We start from the raw sequence: 20,432 nt of genomic DNA on the forward strand, positions 1-20,432 counted from the left end.
GTTCCTCGAGTAAAAATTTATGGTTTGCCTTCTTCCTGCTTTTTGGCTCCTTCCTTTATTTTTAAGATGAAAGACGGCTTAAGACAGAGAGGTAACGACCGAAAATGCTTTGCTGCCTCATCCCTTTCCAAGGTAAAGCAAACTGAGTTGGAAGGGTCTCTTCCTTCTCACCCTGTGAATAAGCTGTACATTCACTTTTAAATTGTCACTTGTTTCTTAGAGACGGAAAGTCCCTTTGACGGTTGTTATATTCTGGTATGGTTTGGAATTGGAGAAGGGTCTCCTGCATTCCTAAGCTGCCGACTGCGCTGCCTTTTCAGTACATACTCGCTGGTATGTGCCCAGTCGTGGTCCTTCTAGAGGAGGAAGAAAGTGAACCTGCATTTGCAACCAACAGTGAATGAGGGGTGGGGCAGGCAAGAGCTCCTGTGGAGAGACAGGCTTTCAGCTGTGACCATGCAGTGTTTTGTTCTTGACAGTGTGGTTTGTGTCACTAACTGCAATCTGTTTGCCTGGGTGAGAGTCTCCCTGAGCTGAAACAGCAGAAAGATCAGTCCGTGTGCTCAGAAAGGGCTCGTCTGATGCAAAGCTACCAGAGAAAGGTGAGGTGAGAGCGGGCCCAGCCTTGCTTGGTGCTGAGCCCCAGCAGAGCCCTCGCAGAGCCCAGAGCAGCCTCAGCATCCGCAGAGCCAGGCGGGAAGAAGGCGCTCGTGGAGGCAAGCAGCAGCAGACCAGCCCTGAATGGGTGAGCTTGGCCTGGGGAGGGAGTCGCCACCTCCCTTTGGTGCATAAGCTCCAAGAGCCCAGGGCCTGTCACCTGAAGTCCCTGCTTGCGCTGAGGGCTCCCGGGTACTTGGGGCTGGTGTGACCCCATTGCAAACATGAGGCAATAGTGGCAGGTTGTGTTTGGAAAGTCAGGCCCTTTTGCTGCTGCCCGTTGTGTGTGTCATTTGTCCAGCCCAGCCGTAGGCTCAGGGATCGGCTACAGGCACTGCTGCTACTGCCACGGAGGTCAGGGAGAATGTGGTTGTTGGCCTCCACGGCAGCACAGCTGGTTGCTTAAGCAGCGGGTGCTGATAATGCCATGGGTAGGGGGGCTGGGGGTGTCCCTCGTCTGAGCGGGTGGAAGGGAGCTGCCCGCTGTCCTTATTCTGAAAAAAACAGGACCAAGCTTTGAGAAAGGAACTCTTGCTGACAGACCACTTGGTCCATCAGACAGAACATTAGGCCCTGGATCTGGGGAAAACTCAAGGTTTGCCAATCCTACGAAAATTTTGGGAAAAACAAGGCCGAAAACCAAAGCCAAACACCAGGGCCAGACTTGGGAAAGCAAAGGAAGGAAAAACTCCATCACTAAAGAGAGAAAAAGAAGGATAAAACACTTCCTTTGCTTGCCGTACATGAGCTGCGGGGGGCGGCCCCAGCGGCAGCCGCCGCCTCTGGAGCCCGGGCGGTCCCGGAGCTGCCCGCACAGCTTGCCAACCGCGGCTGAGACCGGGTCGGCTCTTCTACCCCCAAACAGGCGCATACTGCCTGTAGCAGTGATCTTCCCCGGTGTACGTGTTTTGGGAAGGCCCTGGTGGCAAACGGCTGTGGAGAGCAGGGTGGCAGTGAACTTCCCAAAGAGGCCATGATGCCACGCTGGTTTTTTTCCTGCTGGCTGTGAGCAGGCAGCGCTCGGAGGCAGGCGCCACTGCCTGCCACGGGGCCTGCACACCCTCATCCCGCAGGCAGAGTGTTCAGCAGGGGTTTGTCAGGGCCGTCCGATCCCAGCTTCCGCCTCCCCTCCTGCTTGGAAACCCCCCGTGTTGCTGACACCCCCCACCTCCACCCCCCCTTGAGAGGCCACCGTGCCCCACGCCCATAACGGCGGCTCTGTGACATCAGCCCCAGGGCCAAGGCCATCAGAGGCAGCGAGACTGCTGCGGGCAGTACGTCGGCGGCTGCGCTGGAGGCAACAAGACCTCCTTCTTGCAGCTGACGCTGACACGTGCCGCTGGCAGCAATGAAATTGCTCGCCCTCCTCGTCCTGCTGGCCGTGTGCCGGCCTGCGCACGGCATGTGGGACAGCTGTGGGTAAGTGGGCCGAGGCTCTGGGAGGGAGCTCGGGCAGCCCTCGATGGGCTTCACTGGAGAGGGCCCGCGTGGCCCCTGTGGCCACTCCACAGCTTCCCAAACCCCCTGTGGGAGCCGCAGCTCCTTTCCAGCACCCAGGCTGCTGGCACAACCCGTTTACGGGGCTACAGCGGACAGAGGGCTGGAGGCACAGCCACGGGGTTCCCTGGCCCTGCCGTCCATGCAGCCCCTTGGAGGGAGGGAAGACGGCTGACCTTCAGCCTCAACAGCAGCACAGCCGTCCAGCAGCACACTCATGAGTTTCTTCTTACAGCGGGAGCTGCGGGCTCCGGCCCATGGCGGCTAGCTACGGCATGTCGCGCGTCGTGGGTGGCACGGGTGCCCAGCCAGGGGCCTGGCCCTGGATCGTCAGCATCCAGAGCCCCTGGGGCCACGTGTGCGGAGGGTCCCTCATCAGCCCGCAGTGGGTCCTGACAGCAGCCCACTGCTTCAACGCGGCCAGGTAAGGAGGGCCAGGGAAGGGGGCTATCCCCACAGCACCGGCAGGCGCCCCCTCCGCAGCCCCACGAGCTCCTGCCATCCCGCTGCCTTGCAGTATGCCCGGTGCCGGGGCACTGGCGAGCCCAGCTGAGAGACTGCTCCGCAGAAGGCTGGGCTCGTGCCACCGCTTCCTAGCAGCCTCCAGCTCCACGTTCCTGGTGCCCAAGGCATGCTAGGGCAGTGGCACCCTCCGCAGCGCCGCTTTCCTCCCTGCCTTGGGAAGCAGAAGGCAGGGAACCGCGGGGCTGCTGCAGCACGTGGCTCCGCTCCCTCTGAGGCCTCTCTGCATCTGCCTTCCAGGTACCTCACCATGTGGCGTGTGGTGATCGGGGCCACCCACTTGGCTCAGCTGGGCCCTGAGACCCAAGTGCGCAGTATTTATCGCCTGATACTTCACGAACACTACAACAACGTCACGGAAAGGAACGACATCGCCTTGCTGGAACTGGACCAGCCTGCCCAGTGCGGCTACTACGTACAGCTGGCCTGCGTGCCCGACGCCTCGCTCAGAGTGTCAGAGCTGACGAGCTGCTACGTCAGCGGTTGGGGTGCCACCATGGCAAGATGTGAGTTCCCAAAGAATATTTGTGTGCCGAGGGTAAGCTCGGCACGCTGGGGAGGCGGGCCGGGCTTCTTGGCAGCGGCGGCGGCGAAAGCCAGAGTCGGGCTGCGGGGACGTACGGCCACGGAGAGATGGGCCCGAGCCATTAGCCAAAGCGAGATGGAAGGGCAAGCCCGGCACAAGGCCTCTGCAGGGGCAAAGGCGAGCCCTAGGGAAGGGCTTGGCCCACACAGGGGAGGAGAAGTGGGAACAGAAAGGCTGCTCCTGAGAACTCCTTTCTGTGCTCACAGCTGCAGGATCGACTGCTGTCCTGCAGGAGGCCCAGGTCCACCTCATCGATGTCAAGCTCTGCAACAGCAGCCGCTGGTACAGAGGGGCCGTCCACCCCCACAACCTGTGTGCCGGCTATCCGCGGGGCGGCATCGACACCTGCCAGGTAGGAGCGTGCTCCGCGCCAGCCCCCAGCAGCACAGGCAGCCCTGTCGCCAGCGCCCAAACGTCCCCCGGCGCGTGCTGCGCCTGCCGAGTCGCCCTCCTGCCGCTGGGTCCCCACCGCTCTCGGGGCTTGCCTCCCCTTCCCCGTCTGCAGGCCCTTGCCCAGCACCCCTCTTGTCCCACAGCCCCGGCACTCTGCCCAGAAAGGCCACCCAGTGCTCTTGCCCCAGCCCACAGGTCCGCATCCCAGTCCTGCAACGTCCCCCTTCCACACCTCCAGGAGCAGCGGGCAGAGAGGAGAGAGCGCCCTACCTTGCAGGCCCACCACCCCCTCCCAGACAAGGTCCTGCAGGCTCCAGCACCTGAACAGAGCCTTTCTGGGCACTGGGTACAGCTCTGGCCGGTGCCAGGAGAGAGAAGGAGCCGGCCACAGTGCTGACAGGGGCCACCCAACACCACCAGAACCCTCTGACTCTCCTCCGCTCCGCTGCAGGGTGACAGCGGTGGTCCTCTGGTCTGTCAAGACAAGCACGCCGACTACTTCTGGCTCGTGGGGGTGACCAGCTGGGGGATAGGCTGCGCGAGAGCCAGGCGGCCCGGAGTCTACACCTCCACGCAGCACTTTTACGACTGGATCCTGGTACAGATGGGACTGCACCCAGCAGTCCGGGCTGCTCCAACGGCGCGGGCATGGAGTCATTTTCTCACCGCCTCCACCCCCGTGCAGAGGCCAAGGCCGATCCCCACACAGTCGGGCACGTTTAGCTCCTGCCCATTCCCACTCCAGAAGCTGGTGGTGTTCTTTACTCGGCTGCAGGAGCTCCTGCAGGTGCTAAGGGGGAAAAAGGCTTGAGCAGCAAGAGGAAGAGGATCCAGTGCAGGCTGCAGAGTAGCACCACCGTTTCCTCCTGGGGCAATGCCCGCTGAGATCCAAAGGCAGCCTCAGTGCCACTGGCCTGCTCTCTCCTGCCCACGCTCCTCTCAGGGCACACACAACTGCTGCTCTTGACTTAGGTCTTGAAATAAAGTTGACCATTTTCACAGCTAACCAGGCTTCAGTCCAGTCTCCTGGGCAAGGCAAGGACTTCCATGCCCAGCACCTGCAGAACGAGGCTGCAGGCAGACAAGCGGGTCACACGGGCAAAGAGTCACTGCAAAAGCTGCAACCGTGCCCGGTCCGAGACGAGGGTGCTCAGAGCCACCGTGGGGTGGAGAAGACTGGCTAGATGGAGGCTAGCAAGAGGAGAGGAGGAAATGATGTGACACGCAGCCAGCGTTGGGGGTATGCCTTAAGGCAGGCAAGCGGAAGATTAGGGCCTGCCGGGAGCCTTCGCTTACTGAACGCACCGTGGGAAACGCCTGAGCATGCCAAGAGATATTGCTGCCTGTAGCAAAGCGAGTGCGAAGCTGACGGGAGTCAGAGTGCCATGAGGAAGAGCCGGATTTCACAGGTAGTTAAGGGGGATTGGTGTGGGTGGGAGGTGGCCACACTTGACAGATAAGTGAAGGAAGAGTTGGGGTGGTTTTGGGGAGAGCAGTCTGGCAGGGACAGCAGTACCCAGGAAAAAACTGCATCGATAATGCCGTGGAAGTCCGAGGTGACGCAGCTAACAGTGCCTGAAACAGCAAACCTGTGGACGGCTGTGGCAAACCTGGGAGCAAGGGGGAACAAATACCCGCGGGGAGGTCCCTTGCTTGGGAGGAGACAGGGGCGGAGAAAGGGGGGAGTCAAGGCATTTGAGGGGCATGTATAGGCATGGAAAAAGGAGGGGAGGGGGGGATGAAGGAGCCAGCCACACAGAGGCAAAATGCTGGTTGGTGTGCTTGTTTGACTGAGCCCTGCAGGTGATCACCGCACCTCCTCTTGGAGAGCGATTCCCACTCCTTTGTGTGCAGCCCCGCTCTGCACCCGCGGCGCGGGTGGGTCCAGAGGGCTGGCGGCCAGCAAGGGCAGGAGGGAACACAGTCCACGGCGACCTAGCGGTGGGCAAGAGCGAGTGTCTCGGGCCAGTAGAGAACACAGAACGGGGAGGGAGGGAGGCAGGTACAAGGAGTCAATTGTACCTTCTCAGCTAGTTCTCTTGTCTTATGTGATGAAACCATCGAAACAAAGGAATGTTGCTGGGAAGACTCTCCCATCCTCCCCATCCTAATTTGTATATCAGAGATTTTGATCAGTAAAATAACCAATGATTAGGTTAGGATAGGACTATTAAGAAAGTTATAGAATAGGGCGGACCAATCATTGTAACTGTCAAAATTAATAGCGGGCAGAACATGCATGCTTATGTTAAAATCTGTTAAAGATCATGACTTTGCAGAAAAAAGGGATAAGATGTTGAATTTTTGATGTAACTTTGAAGCCCGTCGGGTGGAGCTATCCCCCCGTGCTTCCCAGCGCTGCAATAAAGATGTGCCGGCTTCTCTGCAAGCGTGTAGATAAGTTTGTCGTGATTGCGACCCTCCGTCCACACTTGGGGCCGTGTCACCCCTCTTCTGCTCCGGGTGCCTCCCTGTGCCTGTGCCCTCCCATCTTCCATCGCTGGCGTCACTCTTTTGCTTCCCTGTACCTTTCTTCTTCTGTCTCTTCTTGTCCCCTGCTCCCTGTTCGTCCTCTCTGCTTTCCAAGCCCCTCTCTTCTTCTGCTATTCTACCTGCCCCTTTGGTTTTGCTTGCTCTCCCTCTGTCCTGCTCCCTGCCCCTCTTTTTTCCTTCCTCTGTCTCTGTCCTGCAGCGCATGGCTGGGTTTTCGTTCCCTGCCTCTTTGTCCCAATCTGCATGCCTCCTTGATGTTCCCAATCTCTCTGGCTTCTTGCCTGCGCTGCTTTTTCTCTCTCTGCCTCTGTGTCCCACTCCCTGCCCCTGTCCTTCTCTCTCTCCTTCATCGAATCCTAGAATGTATTAGGTTGGAAGGGACCTCTAAAGGCCATCTAGTCCAAACCCCCTACAACAAGCAGGGACATCTCTAACTAGGTCAGGTTGCTCAGAGCTCCATCAGGCCTGACCTTGAATGGCTCCAGGGATGGGGCTTCCAGTACCTCTCTGGCAAGCTCTTCCAGTGACCCACCACCCTCATATTAAAGAACTTTTTCCTAATGTCCAACTGAAATCTAGCCTTTTCTAGCTCAAAACCATTACCTCTCGTCCTATTGCTACAAACCCTTGCGAATTGTTCTTCCCCTGCCTTCTTAGAGGCCCCTTTCGGGTATTGGAAGGTCGCTACCGGGTCCTCCTGGAGCCTTCTCTTCTCCAGGCTGAACAACCCCAACTCTCTCAGCCTGTCTTCATAGGGGTGTCAGACCTTGGTGGCCCCAAACTAATCTCAAGCAAAGACAACAGGAGTTGGAAGAGAAGAGAATGGTAAATGTCTGCTTTCCTAGGTAAAGTTAGGAGGGACATCATTTACTTGACTGCAGTTTCTTTGTTGTTGTTTTGTATAGAAGACGGGGCTTATTGCCCCAAAGGGGTGCTAGCTTTGTGGAATTTCCACCTAGCACACATTTCTGTGCAGAACTGGAATTAAACAAATATCCTGACTGTGTTTTTCAGCTCTTTGCAGACTGAGTAAAAGAACCCTGATTTGGGGGACAACAGGGCTTACAGTGCTACTACCGCCCCCAGCTTTTTGGAAAAGACGTAGAAGAAAATGGGAATAATGAGCTCCTAGAGAGGAGGGAGTAAGAAAAGCCACAAGATGACTGAGAGCTATGTCTGTAGTTGGATAAAGCTGCTCTGAGAGAGAGACATCCATCTTCCCTCCGTGGGAGAGTCAGGAAAACGATTAGAAATGAGGAGCTGTAAGAAGCTGTCCTTTTTTAACCCCAGTGTCAAAGCTGTCCTTTGAGCATTTCCTAATCCCACTGCAGCTGAAGTGGGTCAGGTACCTCAAAAGCATCTCTTGACTGACCCAGCTGATATCTGCAGTTGTCCATATGAGAAGGGGAAAGACACTGGTTTTGAATAATGGCCTCCTTAATAGCTTTAGCCTTAGGGTCTGGCTCACTGCGGTGGGTGCCCAGATGCACTGCGAGCCCCAGGACTACCGGCCCATGCACCACGAGGACTTCAAGGAGGACCTGCGCAAGTTCCGCCGGAAGAGGCACAGCGGGGCGGGCGAGCGCAGCAAGCGGGAGCTCTACAGCCGCCTCAAGAACTTCTGAGGGACCCCTGCAGCCCCCTGCCCCCCCCCCCCCCCGGGGCAGCCAGCACTCACCGTCGCCCAGCCCAAAACCTGGTGGCCCCCACACACACAGACACACACACACACATAGAGCTCTGTGCTGGGTGCCCTGCCCAGCATCACCTCCCTCAGCAGCTGCGGGGTGGGGGGAGGGGGGGAGGGGGGCCATGGTTGTGGGGTTTTACCCCTTTTTTCCACTAAACAGGCTTTAGGTTTTACACCAAATGGTGGCTGGGGGCTGTAGCATGTGGGCGGGGATTGCCTAGGGGGGCTCAATCCCTGCCAGGTTGAACCTTCCTCTGGGAGTGGGGGTCAGGCTACCTCCCCTCCCCAGCATCAGGGATGGGGCTCGGGGGCTGTGGGGCAGCCCCCCAAGCCAGTGCCCCCCTTCCCCTTGCACCCTGGGCTGGGTGGGGGGTGGCTGTGCCAGCTTTGGGAAAGCCACGGGGCTGCAGCACATCCCCCACCACCACCCCCCCGAGCCCTGGGGGGTGCCATGGAGCTGGGCAGACCCTCTCTGGGAGGCTGGGTGTCCCCAGGGAAGGTGGCGACCCCCCCTCTCCGAGGGCTGCGATCCCCCCTCAGCAGAACTTAATGGGCAGAACTGTTACTGAAAAGCACTTAAACCTCCTTTGCAGCCAGGGGGGGCTGCAGGGGGTGGGGCTGGGATGTGCCCCTTTTACCGGTCACTGACTATTTGAGGAGTTCCTTGTTGTGGTGGTGTTTTGCCACCCCGTTGGTTACCTTTGGGAGGGCAGGCGGGGCTTCACCCCCACCCCAGAGTGGCTGCTGCCAAAGCACCACATGCTGGGGGGGGGGGGGAATGGCCCCTGTGCCCCCATGTCTTGTCTGTTTTTATTGTTTTTTTTAACATTTCTGGTTAATAACTCAGTGAGGAGGGAAAGCTTTGGCTCTGGTCTGTGACTGCGCTGCCAATCTGAGGGGCGTCGGGGGGTCCCCCCCTGCTTTGGGGGCGGGGTTGAGGCGCTTGGGGGAATGGGAGAGCTGTTTAAAGGGGTGATGGCTGCCCTCTGGTGCTGGGATCACAGCTGGACCAACCCCCTCAGGGCTGTGTGTGGGGCAGGAGGAGGGGTGGGGATGGTGGGGTGACCGTGGGGTCCCACAACTGGGACAGTGGTGTGTGGTGGGGGGGCACCCCCACCTCGGTTGTTGTGCCCCTCATGCTCGCCCTGCCACTTGATGTCCCCCCCCCCCCCACCTGGGTGATCCTGTGTCCCCAGGCCCTGTCATACACACCACCACCCCACACCCCCCCCGGGTGATCCTGTGTCCCCCAGGCCTGTGACACCCTTAACGTGCGGAAAAGACTTTACAACCCGAAAGGTTACACAGTAGGTATGTTTATTGAGCGCAGATGCACGGGGGATCGCTCCACCACAAACGTCCATCCCCACTGGGGCCGCTTCTCCAGTATTTCTCCAGTTAAAACCTCACCTATTTTGAAACGCCTAGACATAGTCATGACCTGTCCCCAAAAAGGCCATTCCTTCCTGTCACTTGTCATTTCCATAAGCTCCGCCTCGGGCTTTTCCTCAGGGCGCTTGCGCAGTTCCTCCTGGTGGTCCTGGGCAGGGGTCTTCAGGGATGAAGGCCGTAGGTCTTCCTCACTCTGCACTCCTCCCCTCTCCCCTGGAATCTCTAATTTGGCTGAGCTTGCAGTACCAGACTGGTTTCAGCCTGGTCTGTCCCTGGGTGCACACCTGGCTATCTCCTTTTTGTTCTTGGTTAGAGATGGGTGTTAGCTAGCCCTCCTTAGCTCTTCTCTCCTCCTGCCTTTGACGCCTTTGAGCCATGAATTAGGTCCTTGTTTCTGTCTTTTCTGTTTCCCTTATCAGCTTCTTTCTCAAGCAATTTGCAGGGGTTAGTGACCAATTGCTTACTTCCATGCATGTTAGTTCTAGGATGCAAGTTTTAATAGTTTTAGCTTTGTTTTTCTATGTAGCTCCCTATTAATATTTTCGATATATCTTGGGTTATAAAATATATTTTCTATGTGGCCCTCTATCACCGGCAGTCTTTTCCATGAGGTCGTTTAGCTGTGCCTGTTCATCTCCGTGCCCTTGTTTTCTTTTTTCAGCTACCTGGTCAGTGATGAGCTCCGGGTGGTGATGGAATACATGGCCGGAGGCGCTTTAACCGAAGATGTTACCCAGTTTTGTATGGAGGAAGGGCAGATGGCAGCTGTCTGTAGGGAGGTAAGGGATCCCGCGTGTGCTTCCTTTCCCTTGGTGTCCTAGGTTACAGTGTAAAATGTGCCAAAAGGAAAAAAAAAAATAATTCTATTACCATCTTGAGGAGCTGTTGAGACCAGGTGGGGCGGTGCTCCCTGCCTCCCCCCTCTGGACTATCTCCTGTTCATGGGCACAACAATGCCTTATCGCCTGACCCATCGATAACTCGCTCCTGGGCTATCTCCTGTTAATGGCCCATCAAGGAACTGCCTCAAGACTCCCATTCCCATTGTGAGATGCTCCGCCCGGGGGGGAAGGAGCCAAGCAGTCCATGCCAAATAAAAACAGAGATTTCGAACACCCTAGCAGCCTTTCTTCCACTGGATTCCCAGAGGAGTTTTTCCCCCCACTGGAGTTCCAGAGGACAGGAGCTACCTACCTACCACTGGACCTTCGGAGGAAGACCAGACCCTTTTACCTGATCGCTGCTTCAACACAACTACACCCATCGCTTCAGGAGGACTGCAGCCAGCATCTTATCGGACTGCTACTGCCACCCTAACAGGGGGTCAGGTTGTATTTCTGACTCTGTCAGTGTAAACCAATGGGTTGTTTGTTTTTCCCTGCCTTGTGTTAGATATAGATAGATATATATATATATATTAGTAAAGAACTGTTATTCCCATTCCTCACATCTTTGCCTGAAGGCCCGTTAATTTCAAAATTATAATAATTTGGAGGGAAGGGGGTTGCACTTTCCATTTCAAGGGAGGCTCCTGCCTTCCTCCGCAGACACCTGTCTTTCAAACCAAGACACTTGGACAGGATGGTACTGGTGAACAGATGGCAAGAACAGGAGGGATTTCATCTTGAGAGCTTTGTTTCTGCCTTGCTTTATGATATGGAGAAGAAAGGGCATCTTAAGTGAACTGCTACCAGTGTCACTGCACTTTCTGTACTCTGTGCTTACACTCTTAAACACCGTTATTGCATTACATTTTTTTAAATTTTTTTTGTTTAGTTTGACTCTTCTCAACTTTTCCTCTTTAAAGACGTGCCTGGAGCATGTCTGTACTGCATTCCTTGCCTGTAAAAGCAAACATGCTGGTGGCAGAATTTTAAAAGAACAGCAAGGTAAAGGAGAGACTCATTTGTCAGAGTCCTCAGCTTAAAAGGATAGCATTCCACCCAAAATGGTCTTTGCTCCTGAAAAATGACTAATATGCTATTTCCAAATCTGCTGTAGAGCCTGACAATAAAGTCACCCACCCAACAGAGATCCAGTTCACACCAAAGGAAGGGACTTTCTCATTTCTTGCAAACAGGACTTTGTCATATTAATGGAGATAGCACACTGATTGCGGCAGCAGCCATCCTGCCTGTGCTTTCAGGGGCTAGTCTGTGACAGTAACGGACATTTCTCTTCCCAAACCTGATATGCCTTCCTTTGGAAAGTTGTTACTTTAATAGTGTTGAAGCAGCAAGCTATTCCTCTTGACAGCGCAGTATTCAGGCATTGCTCACAATTCATCTGGAAATTAATTGTTTTAGAGGCATTTCCTTCTTGAGTGATGAAATCAGGTCATTAATTTTTACCCTCATGTTTCCTTTTTACCTCTCAGTGCCTGCAAGCCCTGGATTTCCTTCATTCAAAGCAAGTGCTGCAAGCTACAGCACTGAGCAAACAGAGCACGGCCGCTTTTCCAGATAGATTCCACAACGTGTTCTCGGGCATTGAGTGGGCATTTCTTTTGCTCGCTTTCCTAATTCGCGCTGCCTTTAACACCACTTGTTTTTCTCCTCATCTGCTTTTGGCGTCTGTGCTCGGCTCAGCCCTGAGCAGAGTCGATGGAGCACAGTGGTCGGGTCTCCCGACTGGCTGGCACCAGACGTGGTGACGAAAGAAGCCTACGGCCCCAAGGTGGACATCTGGTCTCTTGGGGTCGTGGCAACAGAGATGGCGGAAGGACAGCCTCCTTCTCTTGAGGAAGAACCTCTCAGGGTATGTCCTGGTTTGGGCTAAATCAGAACTAATTCTGTTTTAGTGCTTTAACTTTTCAGTTAAGTCTCCTCTAACTACCAGCACTTTCTGAAATAGCAGCCTGTTTTTCCAGACAGTGACTGCTCCTAGCAGTGATAAGGCCTGATGTTTATAGTTCGTACCAAGGAATGGGATGCAGAGAGGCCCTTGCTTATACTTGTTCTTATGGCGACCAAGGTCACTGCTAAATCTTGTACTGCGTGTTGGGGTGCCAGGAGTGAAAAGGGTCGCACCTACAGGGAGGAGCGAACTGGACAGGTGACCCAAACCTGACCAACAGAGTATTCCATCCCATAGACGTCATATTCAGTATAAAGCTGAGAGATCACGAGGGTCTCGCCCCTTCGCTCCCCTTCGCTCTTCTTCGATGGCCGACATCTGAGGAGGACTGATCCGTGCATCCCTGAATCCAGTGCCTGAGTCCAGCTCCTGCATCCCGTCCCTGTCTGCTGCCGAGTCCAGCCTGGGACTGTCCCAGTGCCAGCCCTGCGGTGTGGTGGTGACGTATTGTCATCAGGGTGGGGGGGGAGTTGGGTTTGGTATTGGTTTTGTATATATTTGTACATACTGTATATATTTCATTTTTTCCTTATTCTTATTCTTATCTTTTCTTTTATTGTTATTGTTCCATTAAAGCTGTTTTAGTTTTCTTTTCCAAACCGTAAACTCTCTCTCCCTTGTTCTCTCTCCTTTTCCCTTTTGGGAGAGGAGAGGGGTTAGTAGAGAGCGTCTGTCATTCGTTAGTAGCCGGCCCAGCCTCAAACCGTGACAGGGTAAGGTGCACATAAAATCGGATACCAGTGTCTTTCAAATCTATCCCGTTAGTCCCCCGTGAGGCAAAAACCCAGCCGCATCAGCTGGAACCAGTTCCCCCATGGCCCGCTTCTCAAGCTGTCACTGCAGCACAGCAGCATCTCCTGTAGCTTTGGGGAAGTCAAGGGGAAGACTTCCAAAGAGACGTGACTTGTAGCCAGGTCAGAGATGTGCCATCTGTGCCTTCAACTGGGCTTGAAATACCTTGTATGCATTTTGAAATCTCTTTGAGCTGTATCTCTGAGTGACAGCGATTTTTCAGCGGCAAGTTTCTCCAGTTGGGGAATTTTCTGAAAAGCATTCCGGCTGTGTCTGCAGGCAGAGAAGTCTTTTCAAACTCGGGTCGGTGCCGATGGCTTACCTGAGCCTTTCAGGAAGTGTCGCTGCTTGTAGAAATGCCATAATTACTCATTAGCAAATGACTTTCTAAAAATGGGTTTTAGCACTGAAACTTGGAGGAAACTCATGTATTTTTAATGTTTTGAGGTTTTCCGATTCAGCCTCATTCCTTAAAATGAAATGACCAGCTCTTATCCCAAAGGAGTGTGTGAGAGTGAAGGCGTGTATACCAAGATAAAACCTCAGGACTGGTAGCTGGAACAAAGTTAGGTGCTGCACAGTTAATTCCTGATAGGGATGCAGGAATGTATGAGGAAATGAATTGTGACCGTGTGTATAGATAGATCGTTTGTGTTGAGGCTGGAATTGAAATCGAGCATGACGTGTAGCTTTTCCCATAGCAGTAAGGCTGTGCTCTCTCTGGTCTATGGCACCCAGTGTGTGTGCTGCAGGCCGAGAGAAGAAACAGCAGAAGGGTCAGGACATACCCCCAGGCAGGCTACTTAAGAAAGGAATACAACAACTACACCAGTGTCAGTCCTCCGCTCTGCTTGAACAAAGATTCCTGAGTTTACTTGGAAGGCTAGTTTTGGTTTGGTAGGTGCCCGGGGTTGTTGGTTCCAGCGCACACAGGAGGAGCGGTGTGCACTGTGCCACCTCCTGAGGGGGGGAGAAGAAGTAAAGAGGTTTGGGTTCAGCCTGATGCTGAGTAAGCTGAGTGCACCGCAGCTGGCAGGGTGGCGGTAGGCCTGTGTCCCTGGTTTGGAGGCTGAAAATTCCCAGCTTCCTTAACCTCAAAGGTTGCTTAGGGCTCCTGGAGAAGCCTCAGGTCAACTGTGAGGCAGGGAACTGGATTTTTTCTCTCTGATCAAATTCACATTCAGCCATTCCTGCCCTTGCCCAGATTATTGGAGATGCTCTTTTTCTCCCTACATGCCTCGTCTGCTGCGGGAGGTGAGATCAGCTTGAGCACTCAGAGCTTCACGGTGTCTTCAGGTGCCTGAGTAAAACTGCAGGAGGTTAAAATCAGGCACCTGGACTTGGTCCCATCTGTGTTCACTTCCTGGGCTCTTGGGCAGAGCCTGTTGCCCCTGAGCTGGGAACAGTGAACAGCTTGTGATGGACCGCCTGAAGTTCCCCAGTTCCCAGCTGGTTTTGTGAAAGTGAATCATCCCCAGCAGGGACAGGATCCTTCTGCTGTTGTGTGTGGAATCCCAGAGTGCAGCGAGAGCTCTCAGCTGCATCCAAACAGGAGAGCTGATAAGCAAGACCTGTGTTTACAGGCCAGGTTTGTAGCTGACGGCACACAGTAGCTGTTAGGTTTAATATTCACATTTAGACCCCATCCAGGGAGTTCTGCGAAGCCTGGAAACCAAAGGATGTTCTTTCACATTTTTGGGAATGCTTGTTTTAACAGTGCAAGGCACACAGCAGCTTCCGTTCCTGACAGGAGTTGAAATACCTAAATGTACTCTAAGGGCGTTAAAGGATCATTGATCAAAGAGTTAACACCAGTCTGAATGTAGATACGATTGTTGTTTTCCACGTGTAGAGCAAACGCATCCCCTTTGCTCACGTTCTTTCCAGCCGACGCAGAACTCACAGGAATGAACCATTTTCCAGCCAAGAGTGGCCTGGATATTTCTGTGACGGTGTTTGTTTTCTCTCACTGGGATTTCCTTCCACCAGGCATATGCCTGGGGCCTGAGGGACAAATATTGGTGCGATAAATGTCCTTTGAAACGCTGCTTGGACCTCCCCAGTTTCAGTTTTAAAAATACCCAAGAAACCAAATCCTAGGCATTTCTGTTTGCTTTTTCATTTGTGAACCAGAGTGCCTCAGTTTTCTTCAAAACTAGAGCATGTTTTCCAAATGCTGCGGATCTTCTACAGTTTCAGGCTGCTAAGTCATCTGTGTGTTCTTCTGTCATGTATCTGGGTGCCCTGGATAACTTGAGGGTATCATTTTCAGAGACTGCAGCTGCAGCTGTATGCCAAATCCCTTCTTGTTTCTGGGTACATTAAAGAAATTGAGGAGCTTCTTGCCCCTTTGCAGCTACTGCAAACACTCATTTCCTTTGGACTGCACTTGCTTGTCTCTGCCAGCTGGATCACAGGAAAGCAAAAGAGACGTGACAAGAAGGTACTTGAGCTTCCCCTAGAGCTTTTGCTGTGGTCGTAGAACTATTGGAAAGGTGCAGTACCCAGCTAAAGATGACTCTCATGATTGGTGTTCTGTGAAGAAAGGAGCAGCTGAAAGAGCTCCATTTGTCCCGGCACTCCTGTTTCACAGCCAGGCGAATGGAGCCGGAATAAAATTCCCAAGGCTGGCGTGGGTGCTGTGTTCCTTTACTGCAGGAGAAGGGACGTCCCTGGGGCAGCACAATTTAAATGCAGTAAGGACAGGCGCTCCGGCTCACCGCTGTGCCCGGTGCCTGAGGTCAGCTGCAGATGGATGGGACAAGGCTGATTTTGTGACACTTCTCTTGTGGGAAAAGTAGAGAAACTTCCTTTTATTGTTTTTCCTCTAGGATAGTTCATTTGCCTTTTTAAGCCTGGAAATTTTCCTCTACCTTTAAGAGGATAAGAGCAAAGTCCCTTTGGCCACCGTCTCTTTAAATGCCAGTAGCGCAGAGCTGTTCTTGTCATGGCGGACATTTGTATGGAAGACTCCCGGGCCTATTGCTATTATTATTGCTGTATATTTGGGACATATTCTGCAAGTTTAGGTTCAAACAGTTCAAAACATTTGTCTTGCCGTTCTGAAGAACATCTTACAAAAGCAGAATGAACTCATCTGTCCAGCTTCTCAGCGTGTTAGACCTTGGTTCCAAGTGAACCTCCCTGGATAATGCTTGCCTGATGTTTTAAAAATTACGTTCCAATTCCTCGGCATGAGGTCTGTCAGGAAGACTTGCTGATCTGGAATTTGGAGACTGCTGAAAGACAGAGTTGCGGGTGGCTCCTGTCTGCCCAGTTATGTGTTTTCTTCATAATATATTTGTGCACGCAGCTAACATGTCTGTGTTGAAAATGAGGTTCCAAATGTTTCTGTTTATCCAAGGAATAAGCTGATGGATCTACTTGTTTTCCCTCTAGTTACCATTTTTATCTAGAACAGAGCGAAAATCTGGACTACCTGTCTTTTAAGGAAGCTGTACTTTAGGGAGCCGTGAGCACTGCAGGGATGCATTTTATGTCCGAATCCTTTGAAATAATACAGCTGGACCAAGTTGACTCTTTAAAATAGCCAGGAAAGCTGGTGTCGATGCACAGAGAAGCCAAATGTGCTTTTGCTGATGGAGTTCCTCCTAACTAGGTCAGCCACTGCAATCAGCTGTCACGGCAAGATCCCGTTGATGTTGGAGTAGCTGTGGCTGCATCAGAGGTTTTTTGTAGGTAGAGAAAAATCATCTCTAACCCTCTGCCAGGGAGGAAACTGGCACTGGAGGCTGGACCTTAAAAAATGGGCTCTCTGTGAGCAGTTCTGGGTAAGAATGAAACAGGTGGAGTCTCGTGTTTCTTGTCACTCTAGGCGATGGATCTGAGAGCGACCAACGGGACACCAGAGCTGCAGAACCCCGAGCAACTGTCCGCTGAGTATCGGGCCTTTTGGAGCTGCTGCCTGGAGGTGGACGTGGGCAGGCGAGGGTCTGCCCAGGACCTTCTGCAGGTAAAACGCAAAGCGGCTGCAGGTGAAACAGCTGCGCTGTGTCCTGGTTTTCTCATCAGCTGAGCTCGAAGGCATCAGATGGAGCCCCCTCGTGTTAGTCTCCACTCTCGGTGCTTTTCAGATGAAAAACCAGTGGAATCCTACAGTGGTTTGGGCTGGAAGGGACCATTAGAGGCCATCTAGTCCAGCCCCCCTGCAGTGAGCAGGGACATCTTTAGCTGCATCAGGTTGCTCGGAGCCGCATCCAGCCTGACCTTGAATGTCTCCAGGGATGGGGCTTCTGCCACCTCTCTGGGCAGCCTGTGCCTGTGTTTCAGCACCCTCAGCGTAAAAGATTTCTTCCTTATATCTAGTCCGAATCTGGCCTCTTTAGTTTAAAACCGTTACCCCTTTTCCTATTGCGACAGACCCTGCTAAAAAGTCTGTCCCTGTCTTTCTTCTAGGCCCCCTTTAAGCAGTGGAAGGGTGCTAGAAGGTCTTCCCGGAGCCTTCTCTTCTGCAGGCTGAACAACCCCAACTCGCTCAGCTTGTGCTCACAGGGCAGGTGTTCCATCCCTCTGGTCATTTTCGTGGCCCTCTTTTGTGTTTTGGTAGGAAGTTCAGTTTTACAGGGTGGCAAAATAACTGCAGTGGAACGATAGCAGGTGCAGAGGCCTGCAATGGTGTTGGGGACTGGTGTATGCCGAGAGATGAGCAGGGAGGAACGCAGTGAAGTCAGTCCCAGCCAAGCGGACAGAGGTTTGGCGGTGGGAAGGAAGGGGCTGCGGGTTCTCCCTGTGAGCATCAGAGGGGCCCCGGCTTGTCCCTCCTGCGCCACTTGTAGAGGTTTCTGCCGCTGAGCCCCACTTGTAGAGGTTTCTGCCATCGAAACGGGGACGGCTGAGAAGGACTTGTCACAGCTCCTTCTGTTGCCTGGCCTAGTCGAGTAGATGAAAACTGCTGCAGGTTTGGTGCTAGGTTTTGTGGCAGATAGGGAGTGGCACCGTGTGCCCCTTGGCTGTGCCTGCTGTGAAGGTGCCAGCCAGCGCAGGAGGGGCAGGGCATGGGGTGGTAGACACTGCTGTCCCTGCAACCCAGAGCTGAGTGCATCAGCGTTCTGTCACTTGTCTCCCTGCTCTTCTCTCGACCTCAGTGGTCTTCAGAAGAACACATGGGCCTAAATATTGCTGGGATAAACATTTCCTAGAGGTACTGGAGTTCCTTGAGGAGTGGCTTGTGCCCCTCCTCTTTTCTGACCACTAAAAGAGCCCGTGTCTGTAGCAAACAGGAACCTAAGTGAGCATTTTGAGGTTCCTGAGAGGAACAAGGCCCTGGGACAGCAAGCAGCATTCCCAGAGCACTGGCAGGGCAAAATTGCCAGCAAGCTGAAGACACCTTGATAAATGGATTAATCGAATGACGGGCCATGTTGGCCTGGGATAGCAAGGGACTGGACTTGCAGGCGCAGGTGCAGGTGCTCCCCTCAGTCCCATTTCTGCATAGTCCTGGTAACCAGCAGAACACTGCTTGAGCCCGTCAGTAACTGAGTTTGGAAAGTAATGGTTCATTTCTTTTTTTTCCTTTGGGCAGCATCCATTTTTAAAGAAAGCCCAGCCTCTGTCCAGCCTGACGCCTGTGATCATTGCAGCAAAGGAAGCGATTGAGAACAGCAGCTGCTAGCGCTTCAGGGGGGCTTTCTCCCACGCCAGCTCAGAGCAGGAGTGAGAGCCAAACCTCTAACTTAACCCCTAACCCAACCCAGTTCCTCGAGTAAAAATTTATGGTTTGCCTTCTTCCTGCTTTTTGGCTCCTTCCTTTATTTTTAAGATGAAAGACGGCTTAAGACAGAGAGGTAACGACCGAAAATGCTTTGCTGCCTCATCCCTTTCCAAGGTAAAGCAAACTGAGTTGGAAGGGTCTCTTCCTTCTCACCCTGTGAATAAGCTGTACATTCACTTTTAAATTGTCACTTGTTTCTTAGAGACGGAAAGTCCCTTTGACGGTTGTTATATTCTGGTATGGTTCGGAATTGGAGAAGGGTCTCCTGCATTCCTAAGCTGCCGACTGCGCTGCCTTTTCAGTACATACTCGCTGGTATGTGCCCAGTCGTGGTCCTTCTAGAGGAGGAAGAAAGTGAACCTGCATTTGCAACCAACAGTGAATGAGGGGTGGGGCAGGCAAGAGCTCCTGTGGAGAGACAGGCTTTCAGCTGTGACCATGCAGTGTTTTGTTCTTGACAGTGTGGTTTGTGTCACTAACTGCAATCTGTTTGCCTGGGTGAGAGTCTCCCTGAGCTGAAACAGCAGAAAGATCAGTCCGTGTGCTCAGAAAGGGCTCGTCTGATGCAAAGCTACCAGAGAAAGGTGAGGTGAGAGCGGGCCCAGCCTTGCTTGGTGCTGAGCCCCAGCAGAGCCCTCGCAGAGCCCAGAGCAGCCTCAGCATCCGCAGAGCCAGGCGGGAAGAAGGCGCTCGTGGAGGCAAGCAGCAGCAGACCAGCCCTGAATGGGTGAGCTTGGCCTGGGGAGGGAGTCGCCACCTCCCTTTGGTGCATAAGCTCCAAGAGCCCAGGGCCTGTCACCTGAAGTCCCTGCTTGCGCTGAGGGCTCCCGGGTACTTGGGGCTGGTGTGACCCCATTGCAAACATGAGGCAATAGTGGCAGGTTGTGTTTGGAAAGTCAGGCCCTTTTGCTGCTGCCCGTTGTGTGTGTCATTTGTCCAGCCCAGCCGTAGGCTCAGGGATCGGCTACAGGCACTGCTGCTACTGCCACGGAGGTCAGGGAGAATGTGGTTGTTGGCCTCCACGGCAGCACAGCTGGTTGCTTAAGCAGCGGGTGCTGATAATGCCATGGGTAGGGGCGCTGGGGGTGTCCCTCGTCTGAGCGGGTGGAAGGGAGCTGCCCGCTGTCCTTATTCTGAAAAAAACAGGACCAAGCTTTGAGAAAGGAACTCTTGCTGACAGACCACTTGGTCCATCAGACAGAACATTAGGCCCTGGATCTGGGGAAAACTCAAGGTTTGCCAATCCTACGAAAATTTTGGGAAAAACAAGGCCGAAAACCAAAGCCAAACACCAGGGCCAGACTTGGGAAAGCAAAGGAAGGAAAAACTCCATCACTAAAGAGAGAAAAAGAAGGATAAAACACTTCCTTTGCTTGCCGTACATGAGCTGCGGGGGGCGGCCCCAGAGGCAGCCGCCGCCTCTGGAGCCCGGGCGGTCCCGGAGCTGCCCGCACAGCTTGCCAACCGCGGCTGAGACCGGGTCGGCTCTTCTACCCTCAAACAGGCGCATACTGCCTGTAGCGGTGCTCTTCCCCGGTGTACGTGTTTTGGGAAGGCCCTGGTGGCAAACAGCTGTGGAGAGCAGGGTGGCAGTGAACTTCCCAAAGAGGCCATGATGCCACGCTGGTTTTTTTCCTGCTGGCTGTGAGCAGGCAGCGCTCGGAGGCAGGCGCCACTGCCTGCCACGGGGCCTGCACACCCTCATCCCGCAGGCAGAGTGTTCAGCAGGGGTTTGTCAGGGCTGTCCGATCCCAGCTTCCGCCTCCCCTCCTGCTTGGAAACCCCCCGTGTTGCTGACACCCCCCACCTCCACCCCCCCTTGA

At 53.8% G+C, this 20,432-nt stretch overlaps 1 protein-coding gene across 1 annotated transcript; it reads left to right on the plus strand.

Annotated features, from left to right (window-relative positions):
- The first annotated feature begins 7,632 nt into the window (after positions 1–7,632).
- LOC147412804 (serine/threonine-protein kinase PAK 3-like) lies at positions 7,633–18,510 on the plus strand. The gene is made up of 4 exons (XM_086480999.1): positions 7,633–7,739; positions 11,801–11,987; positions 16,714–16,851; positions 18,421–18,510. The coding sequence occupies exons 1-4, from the start codon at positions 7,633–7,635 to the stop codon at positions 18,508–18,510; spliced, it is 522 nt and encodes a 173-aa protein (XP_086337125.1).
- Positions 18,511–20,432: the final 1,922 nt, after the last annotated feature.

The sequence above is a fragment of the Leptosomus discolor genome, unplaced genomic scaffold (genome assembly GCF_034619465.1).
Source record: "Leptosomus discolor isolate bLepDis1 unplaced genomic scaffold, bLepDis1.hap2 HAP2_SCAFFOLD_27, whole genome shotgun sequence".
NCBI classification, from domain to species: domain Eukaryota; kingdom Metazoa; phylum Chordata; class Aves; order Leptosomiformes; family Leptosomidae; genus Leptosomus; species Leptosomus discolor.

What these genes read in the sequence shown, in the direction of transcription:
- LOC147412804 (XM_086480999.1), top strand. Translation starts at nt 7,633, where the DNA reads ATGCACTGCGAGCCCCAGGACTACCGGCCCATGCACCACGAGGACTTC. An exon ending in GGGGCGGGCGAGCGCAGCAA is followed by an intron (nt 7,740 to 11,800) that starts GCGGGAGCTCTA and finishes ATCTGCTTTTGG; the next exon opens with CGTCTGTGCTCGGCTCAGCC. An exon ending in CTGCCCAGGACCTTCTGCAG is followed by an intron (nt 16,852 to 18,420) that starts GTAAAACGCAAA and finishes TCCTTTGGGCAG; the next exon opens with CATCCATTTTTAAAGAAAGC.